The following is an 18,745-nucleotide window of genomic DNA, read 5'->3' on the forward strand; positions in this document are numbered from 1 at the left end:
AATTTAATACAACTGATTGAGAATAATGAAAACTACAAAAACTAAGGAGAAGTTTTAAAAAAGAATTACCAGAGGTAAAGGCATTGATAATGATGTATATAAAGTCATCGCAGTAGGAGGTAAATTAATTGCGTCATTCGAACGTTTTTGGTCTCCTTAAAATATTTATATATTATAAATATTTCGGGTCATAACCAGAAACGATCGTAAAACTTCCGGATGTGAAAAATACGCTCGGGAAATGACATGTTTTTATCAATATCTCGCGATCCGCGCGGAGTCGCCACGTCAAATATCGACCGTCGACATTAAAAAAATGTGTTTTAAAAATGTTACCAAGTGGGAGTGCCTCTTTAATGCTCAAACTTTACCGGAGGAATCTTTCGACCATTTTCTTTCAAAATCACGATAGAAAATTAAAAATACCCACCATCCCTATATTAATTCAGTGGAGGAAAGTAAAAGTTCAACGTTCATAAAAATAAAACCTGAAAACTTTAGTTTACTTACTCTGAGAGTTTTAAAATGAGGCAACAAAGTGCCAGTGAAAGGTCAGTATTGTAAACATTTGGCAGTCCGAATGTCTGTCCCCGAGGCGCATTCTACCTTACGACGAGAGTCTAGGAAGATCACACTAACTCTCTTCTTTCATTTAGCATCTAATCGCTCGAGTAGTTTGTTCAACAATCTTACTGAGAGAAGTTGACTTTAAGGTGATTATTATAGCATCACTAAACATGAACAGACATTTGCACAAGGCGGTGTTGAAAAGGCCTCTCTATCTCCTTTTTGTAGACACATGACAACTATTTATTTTATCATGGTAGAAGTCTGATAAAATGTTTGTTCTTATTTTATTTTTGATATAACAATGACATTAATGTGAAATAAAAGTCTCGCTATCATAGCTTTCTACCGATGATTAATGTCATGGAAAATATTCTCAATTTATTTTCAACTATTGGGCCGTCACGAAATATATTAATAATTGCAACAGTAATTCGCAACCTTTTGAAGTAGGTCCAGATTTGGTCATATCCCTTTGTGCGCCCGTCGTCCGTCAGTAAGTTTTTCTCAGAAACGCCTTAATTGATATCTTTCGAAATTGATAGAAAGGCATATTAGACTATTTCACACATAATTTATGCTTATGGATTTGTTCACAATATGATCAAAGATGTCTGCCAGGCGGCCATTTTGTTCATCGTTATAGAGCCCTTACTCAGATACGCTTGGGCTGATTTGTTTCAAGCTGATATACAGAAATATAAAAGTTTCCCCAGGAAACATCTTTCTGCGAGAACTCCTACTTACCTGTCACTATTACTTTTGGGTTATCTCATTTGCTGCCTTCCAGAACGAGGCAAAAATTTAAATACACGTGATCTCATCCCAGGCGGAAACCGCCATGAGATTCCATATTCAAACAGTTCTCAACCTCCATAATAGACTATCAAAATAGTGGGGAGGAGGGAGGGAGGAGTGACAGGTAAGTAGGAGTTCTCGCAGAAAGATGTTTCCTGGGGGGAAACTTTCATTCTGCTTCATCCTCCTACTTACCTGTCACTATTACTTTTGGGTTACACAGAATCCAAAGCTTAATTGGAGGAGGGTATGTCAAACAAATACTCCCAACCTAGGTAGAACCACACCTCAAAGAACCTAAAGCAAAACTAGCTTCCATAGGCACATCCTTGAGGTAAAAGTTAATAAAGGTATTTGGAGAAGCCCAAAAACCAGCTTTACAAATGTCATCCACTGACACTCCTTTAAACAAAGCCCACGAGGCAGCCATAGCTCGCGTATCATGTGCTCTGATGGAATGCACAAGTCTACAATGGCCATCGGAAGAATCATAGGCAATCCCTTGGACGCTGGTCCATGTTGACCTGGAGACACCTTAATGAACAACTGTTCTGTATTACCACGAAGTGTGCAGTCATCTTAATGTAGTAACGAAGAGCCCTACAAGGACAAATAAGTTTATCCTGAGGATCACTTGAAATATTTTCAAGACTCGGAATGAATATCTCTGTACCAACACGAGATACAGATTCATTCTTTGCCAGAAAACCTGCCCTAGGCAACAATCTAACACCTGTAGGCTCCCATCTGAGATAAGCACTGTTGATAGACAAAGCGTGAATCTCACTATGTCTACGCCCAGACGCCACAGCTATATGAGGAAAACAGTCTTCATAGTTAAATACTTCAAACCAGATTCACTAATAGGCTCGTAAGGAGCTGGCCTTAATGAGTCTAACACCAAAGGAAGACTCCAAGAAGGCAAAAGTCTCCTCTGAGGAGGACGCTTAACAAAAAACCCTTTAATCAGACTATCCAAAAGAGGATGCTGACCTACACAATGTTCACCATAACTCGGAAGGAAAGAACTCAACGCTGAACGATATGTTGAAATAGTTTGGGGCTTTAGACCTCTAGCCTCAAAAAGAAAAACCAGAAAATCACCCACAGAACTTAGAGGTGGATGCATGGGATCGACATCATGTTCTTTGCACCAATCACTGAATACTCTGAACCTGTAATTGTATGATTTAATGGTTGATGATCTACGAGAGTTCGCTGCATATTCTGCAGCTCTCGCTGAAAATCCCTCTGAGCAAAAACGTTTCTTGACAGTTTCCAAGCAGTCAACTGGAGGACTGATGGATCTGGGTGAAGTGAAACCCGACAACGGTTGGCTCAAAATGTCTGGGGTCTCTGGTAGCTTTATTGGAATCTCTATTAGCAACTCCAGCAATCGAGGAAACCACGGTTGTCTTGGCCAATTCAGCGCTATCAGAATGACAACACACTCCTCGTGTCTCATCTGCTTAGTACTCTGGGAATCAGAGACACTGGAGGAAACGCGTATGCGAACATGTTTGTCCAGGGAACTGAAAAGGCATCCACTGCCTCTGCTCTTTGGTCTGGAACTGGAGAACAATACACCTGCAGGTGGGCATTGTGTGCGGTTGCAAACAGATCTATGTGAGGCCTATCTAACACCTTGAAAAGGGACTCTACCACCTGATGTTTTAACATCCACTCTGTTGGGATAGGTCGTCTCCTGGACAGAGCATCTGCTATTAGATTGCACCTGCCTGGTATGTGAGCTGCCCTGATCCTGATATTTCTGATAATGCACCAATTCATTAGATGCCAAGTGAGGATGCAGAGAGATGGAGACCGTGTTCCCCCTTGCCTGTTCAAATATGATACTACGGTTGAATTGTCTGACCTTACAAGAACCAATCTCCCTAAGATATGACGGACGAAGGCCTTTAAAACTTTCCCATACTGCCTGAAGCTCGAGAAAGTTTATGTGCTCTTGTCTCTGGCTACTGACCAGACTCCTGAAATGGTCGAATCTCCCATATGAGCCCCCAACCTTGCATTGAAGCATCCGTGGTTATTGTAACCTCTGGGGGCTCCAGGGACAGTGAAACTCCCTTGAAAAAATTGACTCTGTTGGTCCACCAATGAAGATGCTGTATTAACAGGGCGTCTACCCTTATAGGATGACTTAGAGGATTCTGATGTGGTCTCCATTGAGACAGAAGGAATATTTGCACTGGCCTCATGTTCAACCTTGCCAAAGGTATGAGCTGAACGCAAGATGCCATTAGACCTAGGAGGCGAAGAAAATGCCGCGCCGTCTGAAAACTGCAGGGCAAGAGATGACTTACCATTTCGCAAATAGCTTGAAAGCACTCTGGCATAGGAGTAGCAATCCCTTCCTCCAAATCTATTTTCGCCCCTATATAATGAATGTTCTGACTGGGGCAAAGTTCTGACTTCTTTTCGTTTGGTAGCCAGCCTAGACTGACAGCTGTCCTTAAAATACGTGCTGTATCCCGCTGCAATAACCTGATCTGCGTCTGCCTGGCTAGCCAATCGTCCAGATACATGTGAACATAAATTTGTTGCTTTCAAAGAAAGGCACCCAAAACTGCTGTGACCTTGGTAAACACACGGGGTGCTGACGACAGACCGAAAGGCAGTGTCCGAAACTGAAACACCTTGCACTGCAAACCTGAGAAAATGTCTGCAGTCTGGGTGAATAAGGATATGTTGATAAGCGTCTGTTAGATCGATTGAAACTGCATAATCCCCTTTTGACAGATCTGATAATACTGAACGTAGAGTTTCCATCTTGAAGTGTTTCTTTTTGAGAAAATGGTTTAACGGGCGGAGATTTAAAATTGGTCTCCAACCCCCTGATCTCTTTGGAATTAGAAACATTGAGCTGTAAAAACCTTTTGATCTGTCTGTGACAGGCTCGATAGCCCTCTTTGAGATTAATGAATCTATTTCCTGAAGGATAGCATTTCTCTTTCCTAAACCCGACGGAAGAGGAAAATTTATAACCTTGCTTGTAAGAGGGGGAACTTGAAGAAATTCCAATCGATAACCTTCTGAAACTACCCCTAACACCCACGGGTCGTTGGTTATCTTGGCCCAGTGCTGACTGAAAAGAGATAATCTTCCCCCTACTGGCACCTCTGGAAATGGAATTTGAATATTTAACTGTGCTAGATTTACACACTGAGCCACTGGCAAACCGTCATTGCTTAAAAGAATGGTCTCTGGGCTTATCCGGAAAGGGCGGCACTGGTGGTCTAAAGCCCTTATTATCCCTTTTACCCTTAAAGTAATTACTAGGTGTAGCAGAAAAAGACTTCTTTGCAGAAAGTCTGTTTAGTTTAGCGGAAGGCTGCGACTTTGGCTGAAAAGAAGCAGGTCGCTTAACTCCCTGACGTGGTCTAGAAAGGGAGACTATTTCCCTAACATCTCTAGCTGCTTCAGCTTCCTGGTGAAAAATATCTGAGACTTCTCCATGGAAGAGTTTATCACCCCGAATAGGAAGCTTAGTCAAACGATTTCGAGTTGATCTAGTAGGAAAATCCATCTGATCAAGGAATAATTCTCTTCTGGCAGAAACTGACAAAGCAATGGCTCGCAAGAGTTGATCTGCTGAAGAAGTTAGAGAAAACTGCAAAAATTCCAAACCCTTAGACAATTGGTCATCAGGAATATTAGAGCCTGGCGAAACTGCCGTATGTACAAAAGCAGTTGCCAACAATGAATGTGAAATGCATCTCAGTAAAACTCTCAGAGCTTTATCTACCATAAGATGTCCAAGATCAGCCTTATTGGTAAAACTTCTCAAATCCTTAGCTGAAAAATGTTTCTTATCAGCCGCCAATTTAGTGTGGACAAAACTTTCTACACTAGGCGCTCTGGCAAACTCCTCAAAGTCCTTCTCAAGGAACCTGAAATTCTTGTCTACAGACTTTGTGTACTTAGACACTCTGGGCAAACTCTTCTCAATAGCTGTCCATCTTTGTGCAATCAGTCCCTCAATGGGCAAACGAGGAGCACCTGTAACTGTACTATCTCCACCAAGTAAAAAGGACTGACGTTGACTATGACTGCTATCATCTTTTGTACAGCCAAGCACATTGCCAATAATGTTAATAATGTCATGCCATTTCCCAGACAAAGCTTCTGACATGTCAGCATCAGTAGTAGAAATTTCTGAATGAGTATCAGAATGAGCAATGTCACTTCGCACATAATCCTGTGACTTAGACATAGAATGACTGTCTCCATCTGCGCTCTCATCAAGATCACTCGGAGCAAACAAAGAAACAGAATCAGGATCTCTATACTTGTAGGACGGCTGTGGAACAACTCCCGACACAGTTGCCGTCTCCTGATTACTTATCACCTCTATAGGGTCCACATGTAAATCCCTATTCAGACTGTGCTTTGGTATTGGGGCTCCACATGATTGCCGTCTGCTACACCAGCACTCTGAGATTGAGCAAGAAAACCAGCCAACAAGAAGAAACCTTCTCCGAAAATTGCTCAAATCTAGTGTCCAGAATACCCTCAATCTCGTCCTTAGAAACATACGACTCGTCAGAGGGCAAACTAGCAGCTGCACTACTAGCCGACTTCCTGGACTTGTCCTTCTGAGACTTACCTTTTGAAGTTTGCCTACCTTGCAGCAACTCAGGATTAGTAAAATGCGCCATAGTTCATCCGACCAATCCTTGCAAATATCACAAGGCTTAGCCTTTGAACACTTGCGACATGCAAGACACTTGTCATGGCTGTCATCAGCAGGAATAATCTTCCTACATCTAGCTGCAGCGCAAACCTTAGAACCGTCACTCGCAGGAACATCACATAGGTCCATGATACAAGCAGAACCGGTAAACCTACAGTACACAAAAAACCAGCGCGATAAATTACCATAAGTACAATACACAATGCACGAGAAAATGGCTCGCACAGCTGCAGACTGACCAAACACGTCACTGCATTCAAAAGCGTAGAAAGCAAACAATAGCAACACACACTTGCTACAGAAACTCAAAGCAGAACTTCAAACGGCCTGAAAAACTACTGTCAAACCAAACTGACTGCTAAAAGAGAGCAAATAAACAGGAAATAATAGACGATACCGTAACTCACGCTCCCAGGAAGGAACAGTAGAGCAAAAACGGACGTCAAAAAACATATACTGGAAGGCTGAAACACGGTGTGTTTTCACACACCGAGGCAAATGAGAACTGTTTGAATATGGAATCTCATGGCGGTTTCCGCCTGGGATGAGATCACGTGTATTTAAATTTTTGCCTCGTTCTGGAAGGCAGCAAATGAGATAACCCAAAAGTAATAGTGACAGGTAAGTAGGAGGATGAAGCAGAATGTCTATTCTACACTCATGTGCACGTCTATATAATCGACAATGCTGCAAGAGGCGTACGACATGCCTGTCTCCATTTGTTTCAAAAGCGTTAAAGGACATCAGCTCTGAATGTGTTCAAGGAGTGCAAAGGTACCGTGTTTGTATTAGAGCAGAGCATGGCGGCTAGCAAGCAAAATATTTTCATGTTCTGTTACTTATGATAAATAAATTATGTACATTGATCACTGTTGTGACACAAACTTGAACCGTGTCAGTGTGTGCCTAATATCATAGCTCCCTATAACTATCTCTGTGTAGTGTTTCAAAGACAGCAATCCATATCTGTTAATTACTGTGAACATTTTTTGTATCACAAACTTGAAATATCTCAGTGCCTATTAGGGACTGGTCAGTTTCTTCGGTCTGGGGGGGGGGGGCGGTGGATTCATGGGGGGGGGGGTCACCCTGTTTTTGACTTTGGTGATAGGGGGGGTCACCATGTTTTTGAAATGCCCAATAGGGGGGGTCAGTGTGTTTTTGAATTTTGACACAGGCTCATCATTGCCTAAAATGCATCGTGTCAGCCACAAATTACATCCAGTTGCATTTTTCGGCGCGCCCTTCGGGCGCGTAACTTTAATAATCAGACATATTTTTCAGCACGCCCAACTTTAACATATCAGGCATACATATATCAGAGATATATGTATGTTCAATATTTTTCAGCGTGCTCTTCAAGCGCATTACTTTAATATATCAGACATTTTTCAGCACACCCTTCCTGTGCACTACTTTAATATACAAGACATATATATCAGAGATATCAGGATGTTTCATATTTTTATCCGCGCCCTTCGGGCGCTATACTTTAATAAATCAGAGATATATGCCAGAGATATCTTGATGTTTGCTAAGTGAAAGTGTACTATTATGAAATTTGCATTTCATATGAAAAGCATGACAAATTCCTGATACTTTTCTGTTCTCTGTATGAGAATTCAGTATGAGAAAGCAACATGCACAAATATCAATGTTACAAGAAAAGGTCATCTCAGACTCTGCACACATCAGATTTGGCTAAAATGCCTCTCTATTGTTCCTCAGGAGATTTAATTGGATGGCTGGCAAGTCTTAACACCCATCAAAATTTTTGATTTACTGCTTTTTCCTGTTTGATATTAATGATTGACATCCATTTCTGTACTACAGTTCAGGACATCTGGTTAAGCATAGAAAGTGTGAAATACATTCACAGCTCATTCAAAATGTACTGTATTCAAACTTTAAGATTGACACTTTGCAATTCCCATCTTACAACTGACATGCTAACAATTTCATTAAAAGACAGAATGACTTAAAATATAAATGTATGTAAAATATAACACACACACACACACACACACACACATATATATATATATATATATATATATATATATATATATATATATATATATATATATATATATATATATATATATATATATATATATATATATATATATATATATATTACAGTATTATATTATAACATATTACAGTTGTCGCGTGCGGGGGGGTCACCCTGTTTTCGAAATTTGGAATAGGGGGGTCACCCTGTTTTCAAAATTTGGAATAGGGGGGGTCAGCCACTTTTTGACGTCGGCAAAAAATAATCCACCGGGCCCCCCCCCCAGGCCGAAGAAACTGACCAGTGCCTATTATCTCTACCCATCACTATCTCTGTGTAGTATTTTAAAGAAAACGGTCCATATTTTCCCCCGCCATAAGCTATTTCTAGTTATTTCACCGAAACAGAGGATTATTACCTGACAAAACAACTCAAAGCTACCGTATTAGCGGTCGACAGCTTATTTAGTCAGGGTGATAATGCTTCACGTTGGTCGGTGGATTACCAGTGGAGGTGACTAGCGGAGACAACTGACGTAATATCGACCATTTTGTTAAAGGCACAACACAGCGATAGTTCTGATAGTTGGGAAAGCACACAATGACGCACTTCGAACATAGGCACACTACAGAAAGTAATACTTTCATCGTTCAAGTTCGTGTTACAAAAATGTTTGATCGTTAGTTTTTATCATAAGTAACGAGTTAGAAATGTACTGCTCGCTAGCCCTTGTGGGCAGAGGTATGTGTTCTAGAGCATCATACAGAAAAATAAAAGAACGCAAATTTGCGTAAACTGGACCCGATCCGCATTTTCTGCACATGATTTGAACGTAATTTCAGCGGGGATCTCCAAATAAAGGAACAATCGTGATTTAACCACAGACGGCATACTGTTTACATTCTTTTGTTGAAAATTCGACGTAGAGATAAGATAATTCACGAAAGTCACGAGACACTGAGACCAAAATCCACTGACCCTAACCCTTTCTTTTTGTTTGATCAAGTAAACATCATATCCATGATCAAGTAAACATCATATCCATAATTCATCTTTCACTAGACAGGTTTATGCCGAGCAAGCCTTGATAATTCGGTTGAACACTTCTGTTATCAGCCTTCACTAGGCAAGGTTTGTGGACCGATAACGGTGGTTTGCAGGTAGGATGAACAGTAGTCATGGCAGTACCGTAGCCTGCGAGGCGAGGCGTGGTACCCTCCTGCCCCATGATATTATGGGTAATATGTAAATTAAATGCAACTTTACAAAAAGTTGCAATATGATTAAAGCCGCACTTTTCAATCCCAGGTTCTCGCATTAGTGGAGTTCTCCTCCCATTCAAACACATGGCCAGTATGATGTTTGATTTCTATAACATTAATTACACAAACTGACCTCAACCTTTTGTCACATTTTGCTAATCCTGCAAACAGAGTTTATGCAAGCTTTTGATTGACGGTCAGTTCAAATTGCCAACGGTCATTGATTCCCCGCCACAAACGCTCGAATTTCCTAAAAAATTGTCTTCCAGTTGCGTTAGACATTGAATATAACCACAGAGTTCGATCGGCAGCAACTTCACGCTGACCGCTTGGCAGTCTGTCTGTGCTTTTGTGGCCGGGGAAAACTAAAAAGTGGCATTTTCTTGAGCGTGTGCCCGCGTGTTGCCTGTTTGGTGTCCACTTACACAATGAACTCCGCCATACCTTGGCGTCCTTTTAAAGGGAGGCTCTGGCTTTAAATGAATATATTAACGTGATGATTCTTTTTACGGGATTTAATGTTCGCTCAACAAAAGCGATTATGCTATGTTAGCTCCTTGCTAATATTGTACCATGCTATTTGGTACGCTTACTTCTCCCTCCGCCACTTACGACGATTTGATCAGGCTACATCAAGGTTGAAGCAATGCGTCTTAATGTAGAATCTTACCTTCGTTCTCACCACGTTACATTCTAAGAAGAGTAAGCATGTGTATATTAAAACGCACGAAACAACGATATAGAGTCTCATAATTGAAGGGTCAAATCCAACCTCATCTGTTTGTTTGATTAATCTTACAACGTCAGTAGCAATAGCAAAGGGCCAGTACAAAACCAACAACCAGGTCAAATGAGGTCGATTCCAATATTCCAGGTAGTTATAGTACACCAAACTTATCAGTCCAGAGAGTAGTGCACACAGCTGAGGTACATACAGGTGTGGTTTTGTTTCATGGTTCGTGGTCAGATCTGTTAAAATACCTTCACCAACGTCACAGAGTAACACTAAAATCAAGAGAATGGAAAATAACCATTTTCTTTTGTGTCCCGGATAGGGTAATAAGGTGTTCGATGAATAGCTTCTTAACCTTGAGAAATATCCAAATAAGATCAGCACTGAACACAGGAGAAGAAGAAAGCCCAGATGTATTCCACAGCAGAAAACATCGAGACTTCGCTGACTTTGGCGGCAGTGGGTGGCATTATCGACCACATCTAAATCCCACAGCGTGTGTTTAGACGATGCCATTGTAACCTTTGCATCGAGACTGCATTGTTTGTCAAAATACGTATTTATATATGTGCTGCGGTAGGGCGTCAAATTTCTTGCCCTGAATAGACAAGAAGAGCTGTCACTCGAGGGCGCTCATAATGCTAGCGCCCTCTTAGGCGCACTATAGCGATGGCATTCTGGACAAAGCTGACGTGACATTCACACTACCGTGATACAATTCGTGTACGTCAAGTAGTGGGAGCAGCAAAGGGAGCTATTCATCGAAAAACCTATTCCTGGTGCAAATTTTTGAGGCCAAGGGAAATTTTGATTTTACTTGGGCAGGGTACATATTTTAGCTGGCAGAACAGATTTTAGATTTTTGTCGGGCAGGGCAGATATCGGTTGATTGGCCTGGGGTACGGGATTGCTGAAAAAACGAGGAGAGGGGCAGTTGCTTGTCAACTCGTAAATTGGTGAGATTCAAGCAGGCCAATCTTGCCATTTGGCAGAGAGTATGACTTCTCGCCTATTGGCGAGCTTCAAAATGGTAAATCTTGCCAATTGGCAGACAGTATGACTTTTCGCCAAATGGCGAGAAGCGGCTGTATGTGGTGAAGCGAGTCTATATGGTTTGCAAACTTGCATCGCACAATTGTGAGTGTAATTTATAACAGTTCTAATTCATAAGTATCAAAGTGAACTTTTGTCTTTTTGAAATTATGAAGCCGTGTGTTGTTATGAAAATGCGTAACTGAGTATTTATGAGTTTGCTCAAAGATAAGAAGAAAAAAACAGACTAGAAATGCGGCATGCCGTTTGATGTCATGGTCGTCTCGATAAACTAAGGTCCTTTCATATAAAAATAAGCTTCACAGGTGTCAGACGTCTCGGAGACTTTTCGTACATAATTGATAATTACGTGACATTATGTGAAAAGTAGGACGAGATTTCCAAAAGTCCTGTGCGTCACGCCCTATGTCGATGCAAACACAAACAAACATACATGAGCCTGAAACAAAATTGATCTGTTAAATCATAGCCGATCACTGCCAGTCGCAATCATGTTTACTTTACATTGCTCTAAGGTTCGAAACACTGCTTTACACCAATCGAAACATATCACGCCAGCAGTCTCATATACACTTCCTCCCATGACGAACTTGTACGAGACGATATGACTGATCGTAAACCATATGGTACAATCTGACAATATAGATAGAAGACTCAAATTGGTTCAAACACTCATAATATATTCATGAAAATGTTGGACGAATTTTGATCATCTTCAAACTAGCCTCCCAAAAGATCAAACTTTTTCCCATATGCCAGGCACGCCACTTCCGTTCAGCGCTAAACGACAACAACAAAAAGAACCTCCTAAAATACTTTCACTTATCGATGAAAATTCGGAACTGCTAAAGGGTGCCTGTTCGAAAATTTTCGGAAAGCAGAGTCGAGGAGTACCTGTGGCGAGGCATACATGGAGGGGATTACGCAACGGCTTTACACCTTGAGTAGTACCCGTTTCAAGTCTGTTTTCCTCCTTGTCTGTGGTTTGCGACATGCATAGCCATTTCCCTCAGCCTGGTCTCGGAGGATCGAATCGTTAGGCCACCCATGGTGTTCATGTGAGTGCATCTTCGGAGTTGGGTGTAAACAGAGCTCTGTAGGCCACAAACTAATGACGTCATATCGCCGTACACGAAACAAAGACGCCTTGTAATTATTGCACTGTGTATTGTGTATGGCGTTTTGACGTAATTAGTCTGTGGCTGTACAACTTGAAAATGTTGCCCTCTGTGGTAGTATCCAGTTTATTTGAAGCACAGTTGCTTGTGGTATGGTGCGCGGTGGATGGCCCCTCACACGAAGAACAGGGGCAGTCATGAACCAGAGTCGAGACTTTCACAACATGACTGCCGTACACTAGAAAGTAGTGATGCTAAGATTTGCCACTTAACAGGTAGTGAGCGATCAGTTGAAACATTAAAATCAAGCTAAGATTATGCCGCGCGTGTGCTTACGTACGTATCGGGTAAGATCAGCGCCAAAGTACTTGTGTAAACATTATTTCATTTTGATGTAATTTTTTCGTTACATTTACATTTTGAATTAAATGTATTTTTTTGCATTTTTATTTCATTATGTTTACAATTTCATTTCATTATTTCTTTAGTTTACTTCCATTTCAAAGGCAACATGACATCTTTGTTCAAACAGGGTTCTGTAAGTGTTATAGCTTAGAACAAATGATGCAAAAGTTCTGTTTGACTATTGCCACTAGGGGCGTGCTCCATGGTTTCTGCATAGTGACATTCAGTATAGACTATCAGTGTTGACTATGAAACAGCTGAAATATAATTGAGGCTGTGGGAAATATATCACAGATATTTCTTTGTCTGCCGAGACGAGGACCGGGATGTTGCTAGGTGACTCTAATAATGTCCCTTGACCAACGCAGAAAACATGCTTCCTTCCTGATTCTTCAGTTTCTCTGGCGAACCAAACTCGACGACTCTCCCTTCACTCAGCACCAAGACATTGTCCGAATCAAGTATAGTTGATATGCGATGCTAGAAATAAAAAAAAATATGCTGATTATCAAACTATTATAGCCCAGACGTCGACTGAAGTGTGGTTGCACCGCGATGTATCCACTAATCCTAATGTCTAACTTGCCTGAAAGGCATCAGTCATATCTACTTCACATTTGAGTAGATTTCCACCAGCCTTGCAACGGCTTCATACTTTCCTTTCCAACGACCTTACAAATTTTTCTATGATAGCATGATGTTTATGGCTTGAATATTTGACGTCATACAACTTGTCCGGATTAAAACACGGCTTCTTTTGAGAACAGCTTCTGCTTACCTTTAAATATTTTCATGGGCTTTGATGGTATTTTGGCAAGCATGGCCAATATCAATCTGATTAAAATCAGATGTAGAGTCGGCGTACGTTTCAAATTTGCATGTTCTTTGCTGTTCTCGTTTACAGTTGCGACCCACTGCCATAGGAGACAGCGTCCAAATCTCACATATCTGCCAGAAAAGCCGACCAATCAGGTGTCGGGTGTCGAGCAAGGTATAGCCACACTTTTGAGCACCTGATATCTGTCTCCTATGAATTTACTGTCTTGTGCCGTTCTAAATTCATTTCACTAGATATCGGCTATTGCTGTCATTTATAACTTTCTTGGCAATGAAGATCTAGGTTTACAGTTCGTGTTTCGGATTTGGATGGGAATGATCGGTAACTGTGCATTCGTTTCCAAGATGTAAGTATCTTTAAATATATATTGTAAAACAGTTATTAGAAGACGTTTACAGGTTCCTTCGAATGGAATCATTGTATAGTATTCAACAGCTATAATTATGTAACATACAAACGTAAAATACCGAATTTCTTGAAATTGACAGACAAATCAAGGATTAGGGTGCAATTCGATCAGTTGCATTTCCTTTTCGTATTTTCTAGTTTCGTAAAGTTTTAGTAGAATGTATGGATTACTCACAGCGATTGTCAGTACTGTCTTGTCAGCGAAGACTGTTGAGAGAACTTGCTGTATAATAGTATCCTATAACAGAGAAATGCAAAATCAAGTTTTTTATATTATTGTTTATTTTACGAGGGAGACAATTGTATGAAATATTAACGTTCATTATCCTCGGTAAAGAACTATACGATTTTCAAAATTGTATGTTCTTTGCTGATCTGGGTATGTAGATTCATTTTGAAAAATGCTGAGGTGTGTAGTATTAACCGCGTTGCTTTAGTGAAAATATGAAACTCACTTTTTCATCGCATTCTTTAAAATGTTTTACTATTTTGCATTGCAAATATCAGTATATTTGAGTCATAACGGTTGTCTAATCCAAAACAAATGCGCGGTTTATTCTTAAATCATGAAAGAGAATGGCTTGAATGTTAGTTTGTTTAAGCAAAACATTAACAATTATTTCGTAAACCTTTACCGTACCATTAAATGATAGCTAATATCTTAACTTACAATAGCACGGGTAATGATAACAAAAACTCTGCATCACTCTAAGCGACCTTATGGTGTATACTGTCTGTTTTTACTGTCTGCCTGCGCGGAAAGATGGCAGCATTGTTGAAAGGCGGTCCACGTCAAAATATTATACGGATGACAAATAACTTATATATTCCTTCTTGTAATTCTGTAAAGTCGCTGCCACTTTGTTGTCCATGGCAAGTCTCGGCGTTTAAACGTACCGTCTTGACATCTATTGATGCCGTGGCTTCGTCCATGATAAGGATCTTAGCATTCCTAAGGAACGCCCTTGCAAGGCAGAAAAGCTGTCTCTGACCAACGCTGAAATTTTCGCCAGCCTCAATAACATCCGCGTCTGCGAACAAGACGATCAACATTATAGAGCTCAGTTGCCATGGAAAGTTTAAGAAATAGTGCCAATGACACTGAGCTTCCATTTTTTGATCACAATCTACTGAAATGAATGTGAGTTGTGTCTTTATCAAGCAAACTTAGTGTCACAACTGTTAGTATTTTTATATTAGGACGTACGTTTTAACATCTGTTTAGGGCAAAGTCAAAGTACACGTGTGGGCGGTTTTGTAATAATTCAAAAAATCACGATGAAAACATTCTGAAAAATTAAATTTGCAGTCATAAGCAGGTCTTTTCTTACAAAAAATTTTCTGATCAAGGTTTATTTAAATATTATCAGAAAATAAGATGTTCGTAAGTTTGTTCCCATCTACACAGAGTGACTTGTCTTGTCTCTTAATAGTCAATTTAACTAACACAACAAAACAACGGTACATTAAATTGATTTCAATAAGTGATTATTGGCGTATAGGTTCCGTACACAGATGGTGCGTTAAATTTAGCTAGGTATTAAAGTTACAAGGTACCAAGTTCTCAAAATAGCAATTAACTCAAAATGTTAATTTCACTCATTTCATTTAAATGTAAAAGCATTTAATCTGTAACAATACTTAGAACAACCTTGCGAACAAATGTCAGCGTGTGTACATTTTTAAAGAATATTTTTGCCTAAAATAGCAAAAGTGGAAAAAGTAATCGGTCAAAGTAAGACTTTGATTATTCCGATGTTATATGACGAAAACGTTATAAACGTTATAAAGCGTACTCAAAAAGATTTTTTGAACTTTACAAGTCCTTGGCACTTAAAATTAAATATGGACATAACTGAAACAGATACAATATTATACAAATTTCATCTTCATTTGCACAAAACAGAAAACACTCTGGCGTAGGAACCTGTAAAAAGTAAATTTGAAAACTGTTTGGCTGGAATTTTACTAAAACATTATATTTTGACCAGAAATGAGAAATTGCCCTAAAAATTCACGAATTCATAGGAATTTTCGCAAATCAATTAATCCACATCACCCTTTGGAACTTATCAATCAACTTTGGAAACAAATACATAAGCATTTTGGAGATATTATAAATTGGGTGAATTTAGCTGAATGTTATCTTATCCAAATTACGTCATTATTTCGAAATTTGATAATCAATTCCGCAGAACTAAATTAAAAACCAAAGTTGAGAGGATTCCTTAAAAAAAGACTTTTGACAAACGTTTGGAAAAATTCATTCTCTTTTCTTCTCTAGAAGGGATACTACACAATCTCTAAGGTGATAAATCAATACGCGAAGTCTATATTTATTATATACCTACCCAATTGATCGGGAAGTTCAGCGACGACTTCTTTCAACTGAGCAATTTCTAAAGCTTCCCACAGTTCGACATCGTCTTTTGTGCTTTCTGGGTCGAGATTGAACCTTACATAAACGATAATGAACATAAAGTCAAAATGTTGAACCTGGTATGGTACTCAGGCATGTGTAAAAACATATAGAATGTACGTTTCAGGCCCTAATACCGGGATCATAAACCGGTATTGCATCGAAAACCATGCAGAGGTGGTATCAATTTTTGTTTATCTTTTGATATGCATATCAAATGATCACTTAAGATCACTTAAGAGTGAAATCTTATTTTATGTAGAAGGGAAAAACGGTTCTTTTGAATCGTGACTTTATAAAAAAGAACTTCTATGGAAATGGACAATACGATTTTGAAAAGTTCGTGTCAAAGCAAATGAACGGAGTGACTTCAGTAGCCGACTTGCTTTACTCCAGAACACAAACCATATTTGTGAACGAAACATCATGAGCACTTCAATAATAATTGGAATATTTCAAAACTTCACAGCTTCAACTTACCTAATAGTTCCAGAGAACAGTACTGGGTCCTATGGTATGATGGCCAGTCGTGTACGCAGAGTTAACAAAGGCACGCGACTGATATCCACGTCATCAATTACTATGCGTCCTGAAATATAACAGTCGTCATATTAATCATGGCAGAAAGGCAGAAATACGCAGAATAAAGGTAAGACATCACTAGATCTAAATAATGAGAATATTGTCGGGCAACTGTGAAGTTCGTTTGATACATTCAGTATTTAGCAACAATCATCATCAATGACCTGAGGAGTAATTAGAGTTCTGTGCAGGGATTTTTTATACATAGCTACAACCCCTTCTCCCTTGAAATACTTTTTGATTTATTTATTTTATTTAAACTTTATTAAAGAGGGTAAACATCCTTAACAGGAAACCTGGTTAGCGTAAATGCTAATCTTCCCCAGGGCCCTCTCCCTTGAAATACTTTTGAGTTTGTCGTTAAATGTATCTATCCACTAATCAGAACTCTTGTTTTGAGTGCTTTCTCTCACCTTTGTATGTGTCGATCATCCTGAAAAGTGCAAAAGTAAGTGAAGATTTTCCACTACCTGTTCTGCCGCAAATTCCGATCTTTGCAAAACATAATATCAGTAAAAGGGACATTTTTAGGAAGGAAATGCAAATTCAAATATATTACAGCATATCGTTCTCACAGGATTTTTACAGTAAATAGTCTAGTCAGTGATACAAAACTCCCATATAGCTGTAGTAAACATAGAATTGTCAAGGCACGAGTGAAAAACATTGGTCCGCGTTCTCCTATAAGCTTGTGTGATGGTATGTGTAATAGCGAGTAAAATACAAACATACATTTATGTAAGATAATGTCTATTTAAAATTCAGTTTAGAACGCGCCCAGTGTAGTTACAAGTCTTCCGAGTCATCTTGGTCTTCGAATTAAAACTGTTCATGGCAATGTAGAGCAAAATTAAGAAATCAAAAATGGTCTATGAAAGCCAACATTATTTGAAAATATATATCCCACTTATTCACCTTTTCGCCGGCTTTAAAATGTACAGTAAAATCCTCTAGGACAGGTTCCAACTCATTGCTATAGCTCACCGAAACATCCTCAAATTTGATATTACCTTTGTCCGGCCAGCGAGGTCGAGGAGTATACGTTCCTATATTTGTAATAAACGAGATTAAGGGAACTGCTGATCTTACATAATAAAACCGATTCATTACAATTATTTAGATATTTTTCGTCAAAACATCAATATCATCTTTGAATCAGTAAATATAAATACAGTGCTTTGACAGCAGCTGACACTTGTCGACATATAAATTCATTTTGCTGAAACTTAACATTTTCAACTTTATTTTTATTTCACGAAAGATGAGCATTGACAATCGAGCACTGGATTTATCACTGATGCAAGCATCCCCTTTACAAATTCTATCTGACAATATGATATATGCGTATCTATTGGTTCAAAGCATACGTAGAAAACCATTAATTCAGATGAAGCATAAAACAGTTTCTCTACTGTCTATTCTATCGATGGAGGCAGTGATAACAGAACGAGTGTTGGAGAGCCAGGCAGACGCAGAAAGGTATTTATAAAATTAACCGCAATTACCTCTGTATTCCTCGGTTTTTATCCTTGTATAGTGCTCCACTCTTTCTACTGCATTCATATTCATCTCACATTCAGCAAACATTCGAACCAGCCAGTTTGCTTGTCCGCAAATCTTTGAAAGAAAGTGCAAGAAAGCATCACGGAAGGCGCATTTATATAGGTCCGGTCACGTTGAAAATAATGCATTCAGATCCAGTTACGCTGAACGAAACAGATGACTACACATTCTTTGTTAATGAGCAAACGGCAAAAATGTTACGGCGGAAACAAATTATGATGATTACAGGTATTAATGATGAGTATCATCTTGTCAATCTAAGCTTCGTGAC

At 39.5% G+C, this 18,745-nt stretch overlaps 3 protein-coding genes across 5 annotated transcripts in view; all 3 read right to left on the reverse strand.

Moving 5' to 3' along the window:
• Positions 1-10,734, reverse strand: part of LOC139135638 (ATP-binding cassette sub-family C member 8-like) — a 94,406-nt gene extending 83,672 nt beyond the window's left edge. The window contains exon 1 of the mRNA XM_070703138.1: positions 10,026-10,734. Within this exon, the coding sequence (XP_070559239.1) occupies positions 10,026-10,604 (579 nt within the window). The 5' untranslated portion in view covers positions 10,605-10,734. The remainder of the gene's footprint in view (positions 1-10,025) is intronic.
• A 1,942-nt stretch (positions 10,735-12,676) lies between these two features.
• Positions 12,677-18,745, reverse strand: part of LOC139135640 (ATP-binding cassette sub-family C member 9-like) — a 40,355-nt gene continuing 34,286 nt past the window's right edge. The window contains exons 23-30 of one of the 3 annotated variants that reach the window (XM_070703143.1): positions 18,417-18,528; positions 17,827-17,957; positions 17,325-17,344; positions 16,810-16,918; positions 16,262-16,365; positions 14,808-14,941; positions 14,086-14,148; positions 12,677-13,144 (exon numbers count right to left, since the gene is read on the reverse strand). In XM_070703143.1, coding sequence (XP_070559244.1) covers positions 16,903-16,918; positions 17,325-17,344; positions 17,827-17,957; positions 18,417-18,528 — 279 coding nt within the window. In that variant the 3' untranslated portion in view covers positions 12,677-13,144; positions 14,086-14,148; positions 14,808-14,941; positions 16,262-16,365; positions 16,810-16,902. Of the gene's footprint in view, positions 13,145-14,085; positions 14,149-14,807; positions 14,942-16,261; positions 16,366-16,809; positions 16,919-17,324; positions 17,404-17,826; positions 17,958-18,416; positions 18,529-18,745 lie in introns of those variants that run through there. The other 2 variants (XM_070703142.1, XM_070703144.1) reach the window with 2 other exon arrangements.
• On the reverse strand, positions 13,007-14,963 carry LOC139134471 (uncharacterized). Its single transcript, XM_070701331.1, has 3 exons — positions 14,808-14,963; positions 14,086-14,148; positions 13,007-13,144 (listed from the first exon to the last, which is right to left on the reverse strand). The coding sequence occupies exons 1-3, from the start codon at positions 14,961-14,963 to the stop codon at positions 13,007-13,009; spliced, it is 357 nt and encodes a 118-aa protein (XP_070557432.1).

Source organism: Ptychodera flava, chromosome 6, assembly GCF_041260155.1.
Source record: "Ptychodera flava strain L36383 chromosome 6, AS_Pfla_20210202, whole genome shotgun sequence".
Taxonomy (NCBI): domain Eukaryota; kingdom Metazoa; phylum Hemichordata; class Enteropneusta; family Ptychoderidae; genus Ptychodera; species Ptychodera flava.